The sequence below is a fragment of the Nycticebus coucang genome, chromosome X (genome assembly GCF_027406575.1).
Source record: "Nycticebus coucang isolate mNycCou1 chromosome X, mNycCou1.pri, whole genome shotgun sequence".
Classification (NCBI taxonomy): domain Eukaryota; kingdom Metazoa; phylum Chordata; class Mammalia; order Primates; family Lorisidae; genus Nycticebus; species Nycticebus coucang.
The window spans coordinates 132,667,786-132,691,385 of NC_069804.1; the positions used below are offsets into that span (position 1 = coordinate 132,667,786).

General features: G+C 33.9%; 1 protein-coding gene across 2 annotated transcripts in view; it reads right to left on the reverse strand.

The window, feature by feature from the left end:
- COL4A5 (collagen type IV alpha 5 chain) overlaps positions 1-23,600 on the reverse strand; it is a 325,984-nt gene that overhangs the window by 180,633 nt on the left and 121,751 nt on the right. For both annotated transcript variants that reach the window (XM_053579991.1, XM_053579992.1), the window contains exons 3-6: positions 14,185-14,274; positions 7,099-7,143; positions 1,706-1,750; positions 1,559-1,621 (exon numbers count right to left, since the gene is read on the reverse strand). In XM_053579991.1, the coding sequence (XP_053435966.1) occupies positions 1,559-1,621; positions 1,706-1,750; positions 7,099-7,143; positions 14,185-14,274 (243 nt within the window). The remainder of the gene's footprint in view (positions 1-1,558; positions 1,622-1,705; positions 1,751-7,098; positions 7,144-14,184; positions 14,275-23,600) is intronic.

The following is a 23,600-nucleotide window of genomic DNA, read 5'->3' on the forward strand; positions in this document are numbered from 1 at the left end:
ACTTCAGGAGAAAGGAAAAAAAATATCCATACATTATGGTTCCAACTCTAGAGTTCATTCTTTTACTTACATAATAAGAAATATAAGAAACTATTCAGTCTGAAAGTATGCATAATAAATCCATTTAATTTTTTTAGAATTTGTTGCTCACATAGCTGGGGGCCTGAAACACAAATCAATTATTAGATTTGCTAAAGTGCTGTTTTACTAAAAGGAAAAGATTCCTTGAATCATATAGCAGACTATATTCACTATGGATAGATACATTTGGCCTTCCATTTTAAAACTTTTAGCTTGTGGTCTCTTTGTTGCTTAAGGCATGCTGTCAAAAGACAAACAAATAACCAGAACAGGCACAAAAATATAGCACACTTGAACATGAAATGTGTCATGCAGACTAACTCCACTCCACACTGGTCCTAACACTATTAAGTTGCCCCAGCTGAAATGAAGAATACAATTAAACCTCACAAATACAAAATTTTTTAAAATTATTATTATTATTATTGATAAAGGTCACACTGATCTGGAGTAATACTGGAGATAAAAAGAATTGTACTGTCCTTAAGTATACAGTACAGTAATTATCATAAAATATAGCCATTGTAATGCAAAATCATTTATTGAAGCTATTTAAAATATATACCTTAACATGAAATCTAACAAATGTCATTAGTTAGAAAGATATAGATTTTTTTGAATATTTTTATGAAATATTATGTGCAAAATGGAAAATGCCAAAAGGATATACAGAGCATAATAAGATATTGCATTAACCTAAAGTAAAAGGAGAAAAGTGAGGGAGTAAGAACAGAGGCTACAATATGTAAGCTTGCAAGAAGAGTACATTTTCCTTATGTTTTTACTTGCTATTACTTTATCTTAAACCTAAAGAGTTGACTAAAGACAAGGCAAGTGGTTCAGGAAAAAAATGTTTGACATATGTAAAGTTTTGGTTTTTAAAAATTGTTAAATGCATCACTTTTACTGATGGAGAAGAGTTTCAGATTTCATACTGACATTTTATAGTAAAAGTTGATGTAATGTACCCTATCCATCTATCTATCTATCTATCTATCTATCTATTTATCTATCTATCTTTGCTTATCTATCTATATTTGCTATGCATAGATTTTTAGGATTTTTCTTAAGGAAGCTATTAGATAAGTTAAGAAAATTTACCTATATGAAATACTTGAAAATTTAAATTGTATCTAGTTTTTTTAAAAAAAAAAAGCTAATGATTGACATTCACAAGTATTACGCTTAACACAATATTTGAGACATATATATCCTAATCCTTTGTAACTCTTATCCTACTTTATAGTAAAGCCAAAATAGGTCGTTGGTAAGTAATCTTCAACACAGTGTAACATCTCAGCTTATTACACATACTTAAAGAAATTACTAATGTTTCAATATATTGAAAATGCTAAGTCTGAACACACTGTATATTTGACCTTTATCTCTTCTTCATCATTCTTCATAGTGATTTCTTTAGATATTTAAGTTTATTATTATAAAGCATACTGTCTAAGATCAAGTTTTAAAATCTCACTTTGGTTCCATTGCATCCAGGAATACCTTGAGGACCTGGTGCCCCATCATGGCCTGGCATTCCCTTTGAAAAGAGAGATAATACATGTGTGATATTTCTTAGATTGATTCTTAAGTAATTTTAAAATGAGAAGTGAATCCTACTTACAGGAAGACCTGGTGTCCCTGGGAATCCAGGTAGTCCAGGAGAACCCTATAAAAAGAAATAAATTCCTTGAGCCAAATGTCAACCAATAACAATAAAATAATATCCTACCTAAGGATATTATGGAAATTATTTTTAGAATTGAAATAGACAAAACTGTGTCTCATTGATTATTACTACTCAATGTTCTTTGAAACATTAGAGAAAAATCTCTTCTGTGTGTTTAAGACTCTTATAGAAAATCATGAAAGAATCTCCTGTTTGAGGGAGCACTGTCCTCATTACACTTAGGGAAATTAGTGGATAAAATGTCTCTTCGAATAGATAAAGTTCTTCCAGGTTTGTGGTAAATAAAGAATTCAGCAGAGGATAGGGAAGTGGCAAATATACTGCCCTTGAAGATATTAATGGTATCACTCAAAATATTCCTCAATTAAATTTCCCTGTCAGAATTGGCAAAAATACAAGTTTGACAACATTTTCAGTAGGTGAGACTATGCAGAAAAAGTACTCTCATACACTGCTAATGGAGATTCAACCATTATGGAGGAAAATTTGGAACTATCTAGCAAAATTACACATGGATTTGCCCTTTGACCTAACAACTCACTTCTAAGAATCTATCCCAAAGATATATAAGAAATTATGAAAGAAAGTATGACATTCAAAGTTACCGATTACAGATTATAGCTAAAGTTTAGAAACAACCATATAACGATAATTATAACTAAGGATTAGAACCACCCAAATGTCCACGAATAGGGACATGATTAAATTATGGTACATGTACATCATGTAAAACTATACAGTTGTTAAAAGAATGGGAGGCCTCCGCACACTGAAATATGTAGTGATCTCTAACATAATGTTAAAGGAAGCCAGGTAGAAGAAGTGTTTAATATGCTACCTTTTTATAACAAGGGTGGTGATACCAGACAATGAAAAGATAAACAAAAAGTAATAAAATGATTACCTCTAAAAGGAAGAAGAAAACAAAGTAAGGGAATGGCAAGGATGGGAGGAAAACATATCTGACTACTATTTGTCTTATAGAACCATGTAAATGTTCTAAATAAATCAAAATTTATAAAAGGTTAAAAAGAAATTATTAAAAATTGAGAACAAACTGGAACCAGTGAACCTAACTATATTCCAATTTCTAGACATAATTGCACAGAGAAAATAATTACTTCAAGTGCCTTTCAGACATGGTATTTTGACTGTAATTCCTTAGTGAAATAAGTCAATTCAAAAGGAAAAATAAATAATGACATTCAAGAATCCTTATTATTACTATTAAAACTGAAAACATTTTGTTAATTTATAACAAAATTATTTTGGAGCTATCATAGCCACATTGTGGGAGAAAGCAAATAGAAATTACCTGAACGTCATTAGGAATCAAGGTTTTCACCTTAAGCAAGAAATCGGCCAAGCGTGGTAGGTGGCTCACGCCTGCAATCCTAACACTCTGGGAGGCTAAGGTGGATAAATTGCTTTAGCTCTGGATCTGAAGACCAGCCTGAGCAAGAGGGAGACCCCATCTCTACTAAAAATAGAAAAATTACCTGAGCATTGTGGTGGGTGCCTCTAGTCCCAGCTATGGGGGAGGATGAGGCAAGAGGATCGCTTGAACCCAGGGTTGCTGCTGTGAGTTATGATGATGCCGCAGCATTCTACCCAGGGTGACAGAGTGAGACTCTGTCTCAAAAAAAAGGGAGGGAGATAAGTATATTAAATCGTTTTTAGTTTAAATTTCAGTTGGACATAATAATACCAACTCATGGTACAAACAGTTCCCAGATTACAAATGAGATAGGTTCTATAGGTTTGTTCTTAAATTGAATTTGTATGTAATTGGGAAGGTACATTTTCCTATTACCCGTAATAGACTATGTTTGTAAGTGCGAGTTGTACATCAGTCAAATATTTGTAACTTGAGAACTTACTGTAATAGCCTCTGTTCATAAGAGTGACTTGTATGTAAGTCAGATGTGTGTAACTTGGGGACTACCTTTATTTCCTCTCTTAAAAAAAAATACATATTTCTTTACTCTCTCCATTGAAAAGACATTCCAACAATAACAAACCCAGTAACAACAAAAACATCTAACATAAAGGCGGTGGTAATTAAATCACATTTTTCACCACAAAGAAACTGGATTCAGAGACATAGCTTATTTCAGATAGAGGGGAAATGCAGAAGATGAGCATGGAAGGGTTTGTTATGCCACAATGCAAGGAAATCATCAAGGATTAATGGCGTTTTGTTTAAAGGACACAATACAGGAGCCAAAGTGAAGGAGCTCTCACAGACCAAAATGGGACAATCTAGGTTTCAAAAACAAATGATTACAATTGATTGAAACACACACATTCCACATTTTTATAACCAAAACTTGCTGATATGGCAGGTCATGACCCCATTATAATTCTAGATGATAAATTAGAATTCTGATTAATAAATAAAAGAATGATAGAATTTTTTTTAAAAGCACCATCTTGCAACTCTGAATAAAATAATGACCAACAACTGATGCTAAAACACTGGGTGAAAGTTGATGGGGAAATTTCTGATGGCATAATGAGGCTGACATTACCTGAGATCACTTATCAAATGTACTATCCAAAAAGTGGGATAGGCATTCATGCTTTATGATAGATAGTCATGCTTTGTGATATAATCCAATAGTAAGTATATAACACACTCTGTACACATAAAGTATTCTTTCTTCTATTTGCTTTAATTTTATTGCAGTGTGAGTTACATACAGTTAAATACACAAATCTTATGTGTACAGCTTTCTATAGCCCCAGAAAGTTCTCCAGTGCCCCTTCCAAGGCAACCTCTAATTTTCAGGAAATATGGGGGACAGAAGAACAATTTAAATGACATCACAAGGAAGCAATCACCCAAATCCAGGATGCAGAATACAGTTTCTCCAATGGAATAATAAAAGAGGCTTAGGAAACACAGCAAACAAATGCAATACATGGAACTGCTTGGATCATGATTTGAACAAACTAATTGTAAAAGGATATCTTTGAGACAACTGAGGATATATGAATACAGATTGAGTATTAAATGATATTGAAAATTATTTCTAAGTTTTAAAGGTGTGCTGATTGTCTAGTAGTTAAGTGGTTCACTGGTGGAATAAATGACGTAAGAGGTTTATTCCAAAACAGTTATTAAAAAATAACTGGTGGAGTATAGATTAAATAAAATTGTTAAACAGTTATTAAATAACTGTTAACAGTTATTAAAAAATAACTGGTGGAGTATAGATTAAATAAAATTGTTAAAATGCTGGTAATTGTTTAAGGTCAGTGATGGGTATATGGAGATTCACTATACTATATGCTTTGTACATTTGCATATGCTTAAAAATTTCTGACATAATAACTCTTTAAAAAATTGCATGTCAAGAGTTGCCTGTGAGTTGACACCTGAGGACACAAGAACTATTAGGTCACCTATTCCCCAGCCCTTCTAAAATTCTAGTTGAGCTACATGGACTATCTAAGCAATCTCAGATACTTGGAAATGGGAATTAATAAAAAGGCTAATTCTTTTTAGTCTCAATAGTGCTTTAGATATCATTAATGACATAGTTATAGCAACGTTATAATTATTATGAAGAGCTTTAGTAGTATACTGATACTTATTTTTAGAGAAAAATGGAAGAATTATATCTAATTAAAAAACCAAGACTTTTAAGTTGCTTCTCTGCTTCCCCTAACCATAAGAAGTCATAAGAAGTATATAAAGCAAGCTATATTTTGGTAAGAACTATACAGGGTGTCCATAAAGTTCGTATGCAATTTAAAATAGTGCATAATCAGCCATTAAAAAGATGTAGACTTTACATCTTTTCTATTAAACTGGGTGGAAGTGGAACACATTCTTCTTAGTAAAGCATCACAAGAATGGAAAAGCAAGAATCCTATGTACTCAATTCTGATATGACGACAACTGATGACCTAGTACATGGTGGGGGGTGGGGGAAGAGGGGTGTAAAGAGAGGGAAGAAGGGAGGGGGTTGGAGGATCATGGAGTGTGACACACCTCTTGGGGACAAGACACAATTATAAGAGGGACTTTACCTTTACTAATGCAATCAGTGTAACCTTTGTACCCTCAATGAATCCTCAACAATAAAAAAAAATAATAATAATAAATATAATAGTACGCGATTTAAAATCGTATACAAACTTTATGGACACTCTGTATACAGCAAACAGAATGCTTTTAATATTTGTAAATTTTATACATCTACTAAATTTCTGAAGATCAAATGATTAGAATGTTTGGTTGTCTTTGTCACACACATAAACATGCCATGTCACCATTCATGTGTTTTATATTCAAATTAAGGGGCCTCATTAATCTATGAACACAGAATTTCAGAGCTAAAAGAGACCCTGAAGAATATGGTATTTAGATCTTTAACTTAACAAATAAAGAAACTGAGGCTTAAAAAGTTAAATATGAGTTTTGGAAAGCCAGTACTATTTTTAAACTACAGTTTCCTCTCAGTTCTAAACACACTGTAAGATGTATGTCGACCTAAAATCTTTTGAAAAAAAATATACTAAATATGCATTTCAATTTTGAGATGTATTCTGATATTCAGAACTTTAAAACTTGAAAAATCATGCATGTTAGAACTAAGGACATGTATTCTTCCCAAAGTATTTATTCTTTAACATAGTTATTAAAATTAAGCTTATTTTCTTCAAGATACACAAAGTATTGTTTATATACGGTACACTGAGAGGTTATGCAGCATGAAGTGCTAGCCTGCTGACCCTCAGAAGGCTGAAATGACCACACTGGTTGGAAAGTTCTGGTTTTAACCAACTATGTGATATAGATTTTTAATGAACTGACAATTTTTTTAGAATTTACCTCTTTCATATTTCTTAACCATAGCTACTTTAAAATCCTCACATATATTAGTTTAAATCAGGGGTCCTCAAACTTTTTAAACAGGGGGACAGTTCACTATAGACTCTCAGACCATTAGAGGGCCGAACTATAGTTTAAAAAAAAAAAAAAAAAACTATGAACAAATTCCTATGCACGCGGCACATATCTTATTTTGAAGTAAAAAAAAAAAAAAAACGGGAACAAATACAATCACACCGCCTAATGTGGCCCACGGGCCATAGTTTGAGGACCCCTGGAATAGACATCTAGGTATAGAAAAATATCTATCAAAATACTAAAGAAAGACTAAGTATAGATATATACCAATTCTAAATACAACTTGCTAAAAGCTTTTTCTCCCTGTATTTTAATACAAGACTTTTCCAGTAGTCTCATAATACTTCATTTGTTTTTCATTTGTTTCCACCAACAAAGTATTTTATAGATAGCAAATGTTGCTTACTCTGATTCCTTTTGGTCCTGGTGGCCCTGGAATTCCATCATCACCCTGAAAAATATAATATATTAGTTTTTCTTCCTTCAGAAAGAGACCTCAAATAACTAATTTTCAATTATAAAATCAGAGAGTTCAATTTTTGTGAACCTTTGTGAAAGTCAGTGAGAAACTTACACACCCAAGGAAGAAGCATTTATTATTGAGACTGAAAGCACCGAGGTAAATTACATGACCAAAAATAAGAAAGGCCTTTATGTACTGAAAAGGAAACTGCTGACATGTAGATAAAACTTTCTACCTATAAAGTTACTTATGAATCATACAAGAAAACAAAGATCAAATAGCAAGATAGATATTCCTCAAATCATTTATTCATAACAGAAGAGCTGAAGATCTGGGCAGTTTCCACATTACATCAATCTGCTTGCCATGGTAGTAATAAACAGTATCATCTCTGAGCCCAAATAGGTTGTTCTTGAATTTGCTGTTTTAAACCTTTGTTTTGCTTTATAGGACACTTTCTACATTTAAGAAGGAATGACAAAAAACCATAAACTTTCTTTTCTAGCTTTTGCTGTCAACTCCATGCAAGAGTGGCTACACACATGTGTGTTAATCTACTTACCCGTTTAGTCACAGTTGTACTGCTAAGAATTTGAAGTCTTTACTCACTAAGTTTTTCTTAACAATTATCTTTTAAAAAAAAGAATTTTAAAAACCTGCTTCAAGGGAAAGGAATTTCAGTGAAACACATAGTAGGCCGCTGCCTAAGGCTTTAGATAGCTTCATTAAACTAACACCTTGATTTACACAAGTGGTTTTTAAGCTACTCAACTCACAACACGAGAGTTTGCAATGGAGGTTTCTGGAGGCTCATGTTATAGCCTTCCTTCAACCACAGCAGCTCTACTTTCATTTGCTTCATGTGGTGCTTCCATGTAAGGTTTCTTTTAGAGATAGGGTTAACTAGTACATTAGTTTTCTATTGCTGCTGTAACAAATAACCACAAATTAAGGGGTTTAAAACAATATAAACATATAATCTCACAGTTCTGGAAGTTAGAGGTATGACAGGGGTCGTGGCAGAAATGTGTTACTTTATGGAGGTTCTAGGGGAGAATCCATTTCCTTTCCTTTTCCAGCTTCTAGAGTCACCAGCATTCATTCCTTGGCTCATAGCCCTCCTCATCCACTTTCAAAAGCAAGCAATGGCCTTATGAGTCTCTCCTATCATGTCACTCTGACAATGACCCTTTTATGTCCCTCTTTCACGTTTAAAGGATCCTCGTGATTACACTGGGCCCACTCACATAATTCAGAATAATCTCCCTATTTTAATGTCAGCTGATTAAGCAATTTGAATCCCATCTGTAACCTTAACTTTTCATCACCATGTAAACTAACATATTCACAGATTCTGGAGATAAGGACATGGACATCTTCATGGGTGGCCCTTACTATGCCCATCATAGCTTGTTTTTACTAAAGTTTAATCATCTACTCTTTCTACAACAGGTGCATTTCTTTTCTTTCTTTCTTTTCTTTTTTTTTTTTTTCTTTTTTTGAGACAGAGTCTCACTTATCATCCTCAGTAGAGTGCTATGACGTCACAGCTTACAGCAACTTCCAACTCCTGGGCTTAGGTGATTCTTTTGCCTCAGCCCTCCAAGTAGCTAGGACTACAGGTACCCACCGCAACGCCCAGCTATTTTTTGTTGCAGTTTGGCCAGAGCTGGGTTTGAAACCACCACCCTTGGCATATGGAGCCAGCGTCCTACCCACTGAGCTACAGGCACCGCCCAATAGGTGCATTTCTAAGGATATTAAAGTTATCAAATTTGAGCTTAAGACAATTAAGAGAATTTTTTGTTCACAGAGCCTTGTGCCTTCTCACTAAAGGCAGAAATAGGACAAGAATGTCTTAATATTTTACTAGTTATACTAATCTGTATAGTTAATTAAGAAAAAGAAATTAGAGGTATAAAAATTCAAAAGGATGGATAAAATTACCCATCCTGTTACTTGCAAGTGATAGGACATACACCTGGAAAACACAAGATAATTAAATGAAAAACTACTATAATTCGTAATTCAGTGAGATAACTATGTATAAAATTAATATTGGGAAACTTATAGCTTTCTTACACCAACAACTAGAAATTAGAAGACATAACGGAAGAAAACGTCCAATTTACGATAGCAAAAAGATAAAATGTTTAGTAATGAACGTAAGAAATATACAATATTCTTAAGGAGAAAAAATTAAAACACTTCTGAAGTTCACAAAGGATGACTTGAACAAATAGAAAAGCATTCCATGTTTGTAGATAGCAGAACTCAACATTTAAAAAATCAATTCTCAATAAGTTTAATTAAAAATTAATGCAATAAAACATGAGTATGCTTTTTAACTAGACAAAGTGACTCTAAAGTTCATATGGAAAAATAAACAAGAAAGAATATTGGGAAAAATTTTGAAACAAAGAGCAATGAAGGGACAGTAGCTCTTCCAGATATAAAAATAGAGCATAAGGCCTCAGTAATTAAAATTGCTTGGTTCTCATACTTGAATAAGCGACCATTGGAAAAGTATGTAAGGCTCAAAAACAAGTCCATATATTTTTATGAATTCGATATATAATGAAAGTGGCACTGCAAATCATCAGGGGAAAATGATGTTGGGACATACTTATGAGGCCATCTGGAAAAAAAAAAGTTGAATCTTATATCACAAACGATACACCAGGATGAAATCCAAATAAGTAAAATGTTTACATATAAAAAAATGAAGCCATTAAAATAGTGGAAGAAAATGTGAGAATTATTATTTTATCTTATACTGGGAAAGGCATTTCCTACTCAAAATCCATAAGCCATAAAGGACAGTATCTTTGAAAAACAAACAGATAAATACACACACAGCAAAGACAAATGACAAACTGGGGGAAAGTCTAACTGCAACTGACAGCAGCGACAAAGGGCTAATCTCCCTAATACATAAATAATTCATTGAAATCTGAAAACACCAAAAATTCAGTATGAAAATAGCCAAATGATATGAATATATACTTCACAGAAAAGCAAACAAATGATTCTCAAACCTATGAAAAGCTTATTCTTGCCCAGAAAAAGAGAAATGTGAATTAAAAGTACATTGAGAGACTATTTTTGATCTGTTAGGTTGGCATAAATCCAAAAGTTTCATAATAGTGTTGGTGAAGTTATGGGAAAATTGATCTTGTTTATTGCTGAAGCAAGGATAATCATACCATTTGGGGGGAGCAATTTGATAATATCTATAAAAATATGTAAATACATATACCTTCTGTTCTAGCAATGTCACTTATAGTAATTTATCTTACAGAGTTAATTCCTCATGGGTAAAAGGATAGTTATTCAGTTATACATTTTAGCAGCACTGTTTGTAGTAGCAAAATATTGACAACTACCTAAATGATCATCAAGAGGGGAATGGTTTAATAAGTTATGGTGTATATACACAATGAAATTCAATGCAGTTATGAAAAATGAGGAGGGTCTATATATATTGATATGGGATATCTAAAAAGTATATTAAAGTGAAACACAAATGTGTTTAATATGTTACTATTTTATAAACAAATAAAAGTTGATGTATGAGTGTGTGTGTGTGCATGCATGCTCGCACAACTCGGTGACTAATAGGTATAGGTGGAAAAAAGATTATTTTCATTGCATACTTTATTATGTTTATTTATTCTGAATGCTATTCATACATTGTTTATCAAAAATGAATAAAATTTTATTTTTAAAAATAAAAAAACTGGAAAATTACATATATAAGTATATATATACATACATGTGTTTTACATATCCTCACTTTAATATATAAGACTGTACAGATTAAAGTATAATCCCATAAAATTTTTGATTTAGTATATATGTTAATATACACATATACCAGTATACCCAATCATGTAAAAAGCATAAATTCAGCTACAATGGGAAACATGAAGTACAAATTGCTTCAATTTTGATTTCAAATTCAAAATCGTGAAAGTTTAGAAAGCAATTTCCCTTCTGACTTTACAGATAGTGAAATGGAACAGAAGATTGGACTGCTTTCTAAACATACACTGCATATAAGCACACCTGCATAAACCCTCATACTATTGTAGAATAGTCCCAGTTAATACTAAACTATTTCAAAGGAATTCTGATATAAGCAGCTTCTTTTAATCTACCATACATCTTTATTAAAACTGTCACCTTTCAGCAAGTATAGTGTGCAAAAAACTCAGTCCCTAAACCCAGGTAAGCTTAAAAACAAGAAATGTCATTTTTCTCGAATTCAACTTAAGTTCTATTCCAAAGCACCCATTTCCATAACACAGCTAACACTTAATCTCAGTCCATTGGCGTTCCCACCACATTTTCACAAGATTATGCACAGATTTTGGAGAGATTAAGTAGTTTCAATGTATTGAGAAGTGGGAGAGGAGTGGGATAGTCTAGTCCAATTTGAATTCATTGGCATGACCCATGCCAATAGTCTACATGGTTTGCTGCTGAGTTAGTTACTGCTCAGTTCCACCCACTTGACTTTTTTCGATCTCTGCTACTTCTTGTGCACTACTGGGTGCCCAAGAATTATTCTGCTGCTCTTGCTCTTGTTGTGTCATTACACAAAGGAAATTCAATTGAATACCCCCATCTGTGGAAATTCTATGGAGTGGGTCTTTGTGGTCTTGGTTTTTCCTCAGTGCTAAAATATAACTCAAGATTTAGCACAGGTCCCTTATGCTCTTCAATCTAACAATACTACTATCTTCCCAGAGACTGCAACATTCTCCCAAAATGTAAGGTCAAGTATAGTTCTGTGCTAAAAAGTATCCATGCATTTAAATTAATTTTCTCTCTTTATTAGGAGGATAACTTGGTAAGTATCCATTTGATTTCCATAATACTCTAATGACATGATGTACCACCATTATTTAAAATCATAAAATTAGGGTAAAAAAGTTTTTAAGGCTTTTTTCCTTTCCAGGCAAATGAGCAGAACAGGCCCTCTCATATATCATTTCACCAGTCTACCTAGAACAGATGGAAAAGGGCACTGATCCAAAAGAGCCATTAAAAGAAAAAAACACAAATTTCTCCCAATCCAAAAATTCACTATTATCTCTCCCTATTCCCAATCTTAACATGTACATAAAATGATATCTTTGCTGTTGGATACAGAAAAGACTGTCCATATTGCGGTCAATGGACACAATCCTCCCAACTGCTAGGATGAGAACACATTCAGATCCATGAGTCTGGGCATAAGGATGGGGACTGCGGATCTAACCTCTCTTCTCTCTCTCCCACAAAATAACCATGTGACTTCCACCTTGTCAAATTCATTAATACAACCTGTCCCAGAAAATTGCCACCACCACGCTAAATACGACAAACTGCTGGATGTCAACCACAACCTAAGCCAGCAGATAAACATTTGATTGCTATGCTGCTCAATCCTACAAATGGACGTTTGCCTAAACATGCTCCATTTTAGTATCTCAGATACCCCAACCTTATTACTCTGGACCTGATACATTGCCACAATTGGACTCTGACACCACAGGGACAAAATTCCTCCTTAGATGTCAACCGGCCTCTATCCAATATGGGAACATCTGACATATAGGAAAAAGTACATAGGATCTGCGACAGGAGTCGTGTTACGTTTGATTAGTGGTGCCTTTTCCTGCTCTATATACCTTCCCCCACTTTACACAAATTTCCAATTGCACTCAAGTACTCTGCTCACCAGGAGGGACTTCTGGCTGTTTGACTCCTATAGTAATTAATGAATTTTACTGTCCCAGAACTCTGTGCATTACTTCTTTTGGAAAAAACAGAATTTCAACAAACATTCCTACCAGTGTAACATGCACATATAGGCCATTCATATGAGACTCTCAAATATTCAAAACAGCATATTAAGCATAATCATACCACATAGAGCAGTGATCTCAACCTTCCTAATGCTGCAACCCTTTAATACAGTTGCTCATGTTGTGGTGACCCCCAACCATAAAATTATTTTCTTTGCTACTTCGTGACTATAATTTTGCTACTGTTGTGAATCATAATGTAAATATCTGATATGCAGGATGTATTTTCATTGTTACAAATTGAACATAATTAAAGCATATTGATTAATCACGTAGGCCTCATGGGGAACTGCTGCCCTCCCCACACCAGACTTGGTACACACATACTAAGTAAAACACTATAGTCTTTGATGAAAGTTTCAGTCAAGACTCAGGATCCCCACTGGCGGGCCATGCTCCTATGCATAATCGCACTCTTTATCTGGGGTCTTTGGTGAAGACCTCCTTATGGGAGGAGGAGTAAACCTTGAAGACACTTTGCACTCAGACTCTACTTTTCCACTCCTAGCCCTTTTTCTTCTCCCATCATGCCCCTGGGTTCATACAACCTCAAGAGCTTTTTGTTCTGAGTTCCTTCCGCAGTGAAATGATTCCCAGCGTTTGTTCTGATACATCTGACCCTTGCTGGGGTTGTGCTATGGTAGAAAATGGAACAGTGGGGGAGCTGGCACTTTTACCTATTTACTTCTTGCTTACAATATAGCAGTAAATGAGTAAAGGCTGACTATTACTTTCATTTTGGCTTACTATCATAATCAACTACTCTAACACCTGGCAGCTCATGTCTCTCCAGCTTAAATAAGCCTCTTTAGAGAATTTAATTCTTTTCTTTTTTTCGCAGTTTTTGGCCAGGGCCAGGTTTGAACCCACCACCTCCAGTATATGGGGCTGGCGCCCTACTCCTTTGAGCCACAGGCGCCACCCAGAGAACTTCATTCTTTTTAAAGATCCCAATAAGCACATACAAATAACGGCATCTCCCAAAAGCACCTGAATATGGCAGTAATAGTTTAAAAAAAAAAAAAACCTATGAAGTGTAGACTTTCATAGTTTCATTTAAATATTAGCTCCTGGTTATAATCCAGTAATTTTTTAAATGATTTGATACCTAGTTCCACATTTAAGACAGCTAAATTCATCTACTAGTATTACTGGTTAGCAACTTGACACATACCTTTTGTCCTGGAGGCCCTGGAGGCCCTTCTGGACCCGGAAATCCAGGCAAACCTGGATGGCCTTCCAAACCTGGAAACCCTCTCTCTCCCTGTAATTGAATAAGAATGAAAGGTAAGGTCATTTGTGAATTTTCAAGCATAAGCATGGCTGAAATTCAAAGATATCAAGTAACCTTCTAGACAAAACTAACTTAATGATACTAAATTCACAATATTTACAAACATGAGGAAACCTGTAAGATGCAAGGGAAAAAAACGCAAGCCATCCCAAAATTATACCATATATGGTAATGTAATCTCTCATTCTTGTAAAAGTAAAAATCATATCAGAGGTGAAGTGAGATTTAAATATATTAACATCAAGAGTTTAAGAGGAGACAGGACAGTAAGTCCAGGAAACCAAGTCAGTAAGGGTTACATGGAATAACGACTCACACGGCAGGGATCAGAGAAGTTCCCACATTTGTTGTAGAGTAGAAGAGTTACAGAATTATCGGAATAGAAATTCATTAGCCAATAGGAGCTAAATTACCCACAAAATCCTTTAGAATATCAAAAGTTTTATAATTACTTTTCTGATTAGACAATTAACACAAAAAAGAAATACATGTTCACTGTTAGAAAAGAAAATAACCACCATCAGCAATTCCTCTATTCAGAATAATTATTTGAATTGTGGCTCAAGTTTCACTTCTGACCACAGCCCTTATCGACACCAGCACAAGAGGGATGCCTACCTACCAGTGTGGGCCCACCATTGTTTGTTACCATCTATACAGTAGAATTGCCAGATGTGAATGAATAACTATATAACCAGAAAGATGTGGGCAGCAGAGCAAGCATATGCACTAACAGTATTTAGAGTAACATATTAGGGTCAATTTGTATAGCCAATCATAGTAAGGGTGTGAACTCCAACACCCCTAAGGGATCCAGGGCTACAGGATCTCTACTTTCCTAAGGCTTGAAGGCTGTCTCTGTCCAGACCTTGTTCTGGGAACTTTCTTACCAGATCCTACAGTAACAGCCTGCACAGCACCTGAGAAAGAGAAAGCATCCCTATCTACAAGGCAACTAACTAATGAGACACTGAAAACATATACCCCTAGAGATTAAGGTACAGCAGACTTTTATTCTGACTTCCAATGTGTGTGTGTGGGTGTGTATGTGTTTTGTAAGAACTAAGTTTAGTCTAAAGAGCTTAGATAACTTTGTATTGAATGATTCAACAATCATAACAAATATAAGTAGTTTGAAAAGACTACTTCTGATGATTTTCCATCTATTACTTTAAAGCTAATGAAGCAAAGGTTAGGCAATTAATGATAGGTCAAAACATTCCTGTTGCTTTGACAATAATTATTACTGACATATTCCTACATTTTTTATTGTCTAGAAATATATCTTTTGGTTGTTTTATTAGTCATAAAATTATATTAATTTAGTATTCATCAACTTCCACCCAATTATTTTAAAGGAAATAGGCCAAGAGGGGAGAAATTAAAAGTTTAAAATTTTTTACAGCTCAAATCATCACATAGCCCAATACTGGCAGAGCTAGTAGTAGAAATATGACTGTTAAGTTCCAGTCAGAAAGCAAGCAAGAAAGAAAAAAATATCTAGATAGAGTATATTTCCATATGGGGAAAACAGCTACATTTTGAGATCTCAGCAGGTATTTAGAACTACCTCTGATAAAACTTGAAGATAATATGTGAAGAAAGTTGTTTTGCTTTCCTCAGAACCAAAACTGCCATCTGGGCTACAGATAAGAGAAGAATAAACTAGAAATTGAAAGTGGAGGGTGCCAAAAAACTTAATTGCGTTGGTATTAATAAAGCTATACACCTATAATGGTACCCTGAAATCTCCTCACACTATAGTCAAATAATGTTGTGGTCTTATCTAATGTTATTATGCTATACAAAAGACAATAGAAATGAGAAGCTACTGGACAGGTGCAAAAAGAGTTGAAAGAGCAGTCCTGAGCTTTTGAAAGGTAGAAAGTTCATTCAAGTAGAAACTATAGAAGGCTTAGGTGAGGACAGTATTTGTTGGTGCCCACCCTTTCCTACCTGTTGTTAAGCATTCACTTAACCCTTAAAACCTACTCTAGATTTTACTGTAATTTTCTAACACTCACAAATAGAAATAGGCTTAATGTGCCTTCTTTTGGAGGTCAAACTTTTTTAAAAATTGGTTTATGCTGCCTGACCATGTTTGGGTAAAAAAAAAAAAAAAAAAAAAAAAAAAAAACCTATTTCCTTTGTGAAACAATCTCTCTCTCTCTTCCTATCCTTGAAATACTGATATTACACTGGATACCTTTTTTGACCTTATTCTCTTTCCCTGGGAAATATCAAATTTCAACTCTTTTTCCTAGAAGCTAGCCTTCCATAGTTAACTGTCTTAAACATCTCCACTTAAATATCACACAGACACCTAAAACTCAACAATAACATCATTTAACATGCATTGAGTATTTTCTGTGTACCAAAGATTATTCTAGACTCTTGGTAGATATGATTTCCATTTTATATATGAAAAATCAGGTCAAAGAGAAGTTTTGTAATTTTCCTAAGAGAAAACTTAATATAAACAACACTGAATTCATTTTCTACCATTTTCCCTATTCCAGAAAATAGCATAATCCAGCTATCCCAGCCAGAAATTTTTAATAACCTTGACTCCACTCTCTCCATTGCTTCTTCATCTAATCAATCATATCTTCTTCAAACGTGTATTCTTAGAGCACAACAGAATATTCAATAAATATTCATTCCATAAATGAACTTGAACTTCCTTAACGTATTAAGTAAAATTTATAGCCCATTTTTTTACTCAAAATTTTAAAAAATAAGAGAGGAGAAATTATACAAAGGATGACTTTTTGTGATACACTGGTATCATAAACTAGTATTAAGAAGAATAACAATCTGATTTACTGAGAAGTAGTCCCTAGTTTATGAGTTAAAGGCACCCATAAAAATGTTGCCATTTTACACAAATGGCACTTTATAATAACAGTGAGCAAGTTGCATTGTCACGGGAATGAAAAAATTAAGTATAGTTTCTCAAGGAAGATATAAAAAGGATAGGTAAAAGGTTAAATTTCTGAGAGTGGAAAAATATAAATTACAACAAACTTCTATAACAACAATTGACATTAAAATTACTTAAGATTATAATAATGTGAACACATAAAAATTATATGAACATGTAAGCAAGGCATGACCTTTAATGAACAAATGAAAACAATGGTTTAATTTGATAATGCAATTATAGGCTACTTTGCCTTTGTTCCGTATAATTTCTATTTTATTTTTGTAATTACATAGCATAAAGAAATACTTGATGCCTTTTAAATAGAAGAAGATGGGAAGATAGATCTTTGGCAGTTGTCAAAATGGAAGTACTCTAGGTCAGAACTAAAACTTTAGCTTGCATCAGAACCACCTAGAGAACTTGTTTAAACACAGATGACCTAACCTCAGCACCAGAGTTAGGCTGAGATCAGCTATGGAGCTTGCGAATTTGTATTTCTAACCAGCTCCCAGTAAACGCTGATGTCACTGGTAAAGGGGCACACTTTGTTTAGATAATGTTTCACTTTGGCATGGAGTTCAGGTTGTCAACTGGTTAATTTGTTCTCATCAGGAGTCTAGCAAGTTTTGTGTATTTTCAGCAGTGTGCTCCCGGAAACATTCCTTCAGAAATCTAAATGTTTTATTACCTCTATGTTAAATTTATCTTTTTAGAGCAGTTTTATTAAGGTAAAATTAACACGTAATAAATTAAACATACATAAAGTATACAATTTAAAAAGTTTTGACATATATATATATATATATATACACCAGTGAAAACATCACAATAAAACTAATGAACATATCCAGTACTCACAAACGTTTTCTTGTGCCCCCATCTTCCTTATGCTTCCACCCAGCTCACTCACCCAACATACCCCAGACACGGACAGATCTGCTGTCACTATTGATTAACTGGCATTTCTAGAATTTTACATAAGTGGAATCATATAGAATATAATCTTTTTGTCTAACTCTTCATTCAGCTTAATTATTTGGAGATTCAAACATGTATGGTGTATTAATAGTTCATTGTTCTTTGTTGCTGAGTAGTACTCCACTATATAAATACACTGCAATGTGTTGATATATTTACCTGTTAATGGTGGGTTGTTTCCAGTTTCTGGCTATTACAAATAAAGCTACTATGAACATTCATGTGCAAGTTTGGGGATTTTGTTGTTGTTGTTGTTTGTATCTTTGAGACAGAATCTCACTTTGTCACACTTGGTAGTGTGCCATGGTGTTATAGCTCACAGTAACCTCAAACTCTTTGGGTCAAGAGATCCTCTTGCCTCAACCTCCTGAATGGCTGGGACTACAGGTGCCCGCCACAATGCCCAGCTATTTTTTTTTTTTTTTTAGTACAGATGGGGTCTTGCTGTTGCTCAGGCTAGTCTCCAGCTCCAGGGCTCAAGCAATCCACCCTCCTCAGCCTCCCAGAGTGCTAGGATCACAGGAATGAACCACCACTGCACCTGCAGAGATCGTTAAAACACAGATGACATAACCCCAGCACCATGGCCTCATGTGTAAGTTTTGTAAAGACATACTGTTATTTCTCATAGGTAAGTGTCTAGGAATGGACAGAATCTTATAGATATATGTCGGGCTTTTCAAGACACTGCCAAACTGTTTCCATCATTTTATAGTTGTGCCAGTAATCTATAATTGTTCCAACTATCTACTCCTCACCTCTATGTGCTATGGCTAAAAGTTTTATATTTTAAATATTCTAATAGTTTATAGTGGCATCTCATTGTGGTTTTATTTTGCATTTCCCTAATTAATAAAGTTGAACACCTTTTCACATGTTATTTGCCATCCATAAATCACATTTTAAGAAGTATCTTAAAATTTTTAGCCAATTTGTTTTTCATTAAATTTTATTGGGGGCTATTTGTTTTATTATTAATTTTCTAGAGTTCTTTTTTTATTAAGTCTTTTGTACATAGATCATATATACATTTTATTAAGTCTTTTGTACATAGATCATATATACAATTTCAGTGTATTGATTATTGGTACAAATTGGAGTGCTTACATCATACTATAGAGTTCTTTATATATTCTGGATACAAATATTTCATCAGATATGTGATTTATAATTTTTTCCTAGACTATGAGTTATATTTTCATTCTCTTAACAATGTCTTTGGAAGAGGACAAGTAATTAGTTTAGAGGAAATACAATTTAGTTGTCTTTGATGGATCATGTTTTTGTGTCATATCTAAGACACATCTAACTCAACATCACAAAAATTTTCTCCTCTGCTTCCTTATTAAAGATTTATAGATTTATATTTTACATGTAGGTTTATGATCCACATTGAACTAACTTTTATATAGAGTGCAAGTTATGAGTTAAAGCCTATTTTTGGGTACATGCATATCTAGTTCTTTCAAGACCATTTGTTAAAAAGACTATCCTTTCTCCAATGAATTGCCTTTGCACTTTTGTCAAAAAGCCAATTCACCATACACTTGTGGGTGTCTACTGTGTTCCACTGGGCTATACATCTCTCCTTTGGCTAATAATAACTACCTTGTTTACTGTAGTTTTATAATAGGCTTGGAATTGTGTACCATAAATCCTCTGACTTTGCTCTCTTTTGTGAAAGCTTTATTAGCATTTCCATCTGAATTTTAGAATCATCTTTTTAATTTCTACCAAAAAAACACAAGGATTTTGACTGGAGTTGCACTAAATCTATAAATTGGGATGAATTGGCATCTTAGAGATATCAAGTTTTCCAACTCATGAACATTTATTTGGGTCTTCTTTTATTTCCCTCAGCATTACTTTTATAGTTTTCAGTGTATAGGACTTGCATATTTTTGTCTGTTTTATTCTTAATTTAAAATTGTCAATGTTATTATTAAAGACATTATTATAATCCAAATTTCCTATTTTTCATTGTTAGACTATATAAATACATCTGATTTTTGTTCATTTATCTTAGTTTATTGGTTTTGTTTATTTGGTGATCTTTCTAAATTCACTTAGAAGTTTTAGGAGAATTTTGGCATATGTCCACAGAATTTCCTACACTGACAAATCATGTCATCAGCAAAAAAGAAAAAGAAAAAAGAAATTTATTTTTCCTTTGCATTCTGGCCACCTTTTCTTTTGTATTTCTTGTCTCACCGTAGTGGCAATCTTGAATAGATGTAGTGAGAGCAGATATGTGCCCAAACTTAGAAGAAACAAATTCAGTCTTTCTCAGAGAGGATAGTTTTAACTGTGGGGCTTTGGAAGATTCTCCTTAAGGATGAGGTACTCTTTTCTAGTCTCCAAACAGTTTTTCTCAGGAATTTTGTTGAATTTTGTTAATGCATTCTCTGCATCTACTGAGATAATTATATAGTGGGTGGATGTATTTATGCTTAAATTTTTTTTACTCTTTTTATTATACTGAATCACAATTTTTGATTTTCAAATGTAAAATCAAACATGCATTCCTGGCATAAACCCTACTTGGTCAGACATACTGAAATTATCCACTTTATATGTTGTTAGAGCTGAATTGCTAACATTTTTTTAAACGTCTGCATCAGCACATAAGGGATACTTATCTGTTGTTTTCTGGTTTTGTAATTTCATTTTTGCCTGGTTTTGGTATCAGGGCTATGCTCATTTCATAAAATTAGTTAAGAGGCATTCTCTACCCCTCTATTTTCTTAATGAGTTTATTTATGCAAGACATTTACATAGATGTTTCATATGATTTATCAGTAAACCCTTCTAGAGTTGGAATTTTTTATGGGAAGGGTTGATAATTCAACTGCTTGTAGATATAGGGCTATTCATATGTTGCTTATTTCATTCATTCATTCATTCATTTAGCTTTTGGTAATGTATGTTTCTCAAGGAATTTGTCCATTTCACTTAAGTTGTTAAATTTATTGTTATAGTTATTTATAATATTCCCTTATTCATCTTTTAATGTGTGTACATCATTCCTGATATTGGTCATTTGTGTTTTCTATTTTTTTTTATCAGTCATGCCAATTATTTATCAGCTACCCACTTTGGGATATGTACTTTTTCTTTCATTGTTAGTTTTCTAGTTCATATATTTCTATTTTTATCTTTATTATTTCCTTTTTGCATTAATTAAAATTTGATTTGCTTCTCATTTTTGAGTTTCTTAAGTAAGAAACTTGGGTCGGTAGTTTTAACTCTTGATTTCTTTTCTAACATAGACATATAAAGCAATGTCCCACTGTATCCCTGCTTTAATGTTAGTCCATCCCACAATTTTCAGTATGTGCTTTTGAATATAACTAAAAATATATTCTGGTTCTCCTTGTGATTTATTCTTTGGTCCATCATTATTTACAATAGTGCTTTTTCATTTCTAAATAATAGAGGATTTTCTACAAATTTTATTTTTATTGATTTTTTTTACTCGTTCCATTGTGGCCAGAGAATATATACAGTAGAATCTTCATAGTTGACCACCTCCCTACTTTGACCATCTTCTTAAGTTGACCTAATTTTCATAGACTGGACATGTACCACATGTATTCAATGGAAGAATAACCTCTATATATATATTGACTATCGCTATAAGTTGTATTTTGACCATTTGGACATACAATTTAATTTACCCTTTACAAGTTGACTAGCTGAGTCCCCTCTACTCTGAGGGTACAGGTGTGGGCTTTGACCCTTAGTTGTATTATGTTTTCATTAGTATAAGTTCTTTTTTTCATGTTTTATTATAACCACATGTTGGATTAGTCCTAACGTCCTAGTGCTGTTGATCAGGTGTTACAGAAGAATTTTTCAACCTGGAGGACTTGTCTGAATTGTAGGTACATCCTATAATTACTGAAAATTTTTATAGTTAATCAAGACATGGTGGCCCAAAGGAAATAACTCAAAGAGCTGACATTAAAGGAAAAAATTGATCTTCTACATTTTCTGGAAAACAGTAGCCAAAGAAAGCAGAAAACAGTAGCAAAGTAGCAAGACTGTAGCTAACAACATCAAAAAATGTAAACATGAGTACTTGGGGAGATATGGTAAGGAAAGCAGAGACCTATAGTGGAAAAGGAAGAAAATTTCCCTTGATGAAGCCAATAAAGCCACATTAAACAATTCAAACAAATGAGGTCAGTTAACATCTGAATCTCTGGGCCAATGATCCAAGAATTTGCTAAAAACAAAACAAAACAAAACAACAACAAAAAAAACAACACATAGGAATTAGGGGAGACAGATTTCCAAGCATCAAGTGGTTGGCTTGAGAAATTTCAATTACAACACAAGATCTCTCAGTACGTCTCATGTGGTGAATCTAATAGAGTTCCAGTAGAAATTGTGGAAGAATTCATCCAAAAGTTCCTTTTCTCCACGTACACAGCTATGATTTAATAAAAAAAAAAATAGAAATATACTTAAAAAGAAAAAAAAAGTTCCTGGACTGGCCAGGGGCCGTGGCTCATCCCTGTAATCCTAACACTCTTGGAGGTTGAAGCAGGAGGTTCCCTTGAGCTCAGGAGTTCAAGACAAGCCTGCAAGAATAAGACTCTGTCCCTACTAAAAATAGAAAAGAATTTTAAAAAATAGAAAAATTAACTGAGTGTTGTGATAGGTGTCTGTAGTCCCAGCTATTTGGGAGGTTGAAGCAGGAGGATCACTTTAACCCAGCAGTCTGAGGTTGCTGTGAGTAGGTTGATGCCATGGCACCCTAGTCTGGGGCAAGAGAGTGAACTCTTATCTCAAGGGGAAAAAAAAGTTCTTAGACTTTACCAGAGGCTTCAAAGACTATGACATCTTTAATGCTAACAAGTATGGACTTTTCTTCAAGATGATGCCTGGTGGGAACCTTATCATGAAGAGTGACAAATGCAAGAGCTGAAAACTTTCCAAAGAATGTTTCACAGTTTTGCTTTGCACTAGCTCAACTACAGAGAAACTAATGCCCTTGATGATTGGTAAATTGGCAAAGTCATGCCTATTTTTTGCCTAAACCTCAAAGACCTCCCCATCACTTGGCAATCAGACAAATGTGCATGGATGACTGATGTCCTATTGGAGGAGTGGGTAAGAGGTATTGATCAAGAAATGAAGAAAAAATGGTCCATTCTACTGATAGTAGACAACTGTCCAGCCACCCGCAAGTGAATCATCTCACAAATATGACACTGTAATTTCTGCCTTCCAACACGACCTCAAAAATACAAACTCTTCACTGAAGCCAGCTTTCCACAGAGGCTCCCGTCCAGTAGGAGAGTTAAAGGACAAAAATTCAGCAAGTAACCTGGTGGATTTGAGCTGCACTAAGAGAGAAGGTTGAAGAACGCACGTCAACCCCACT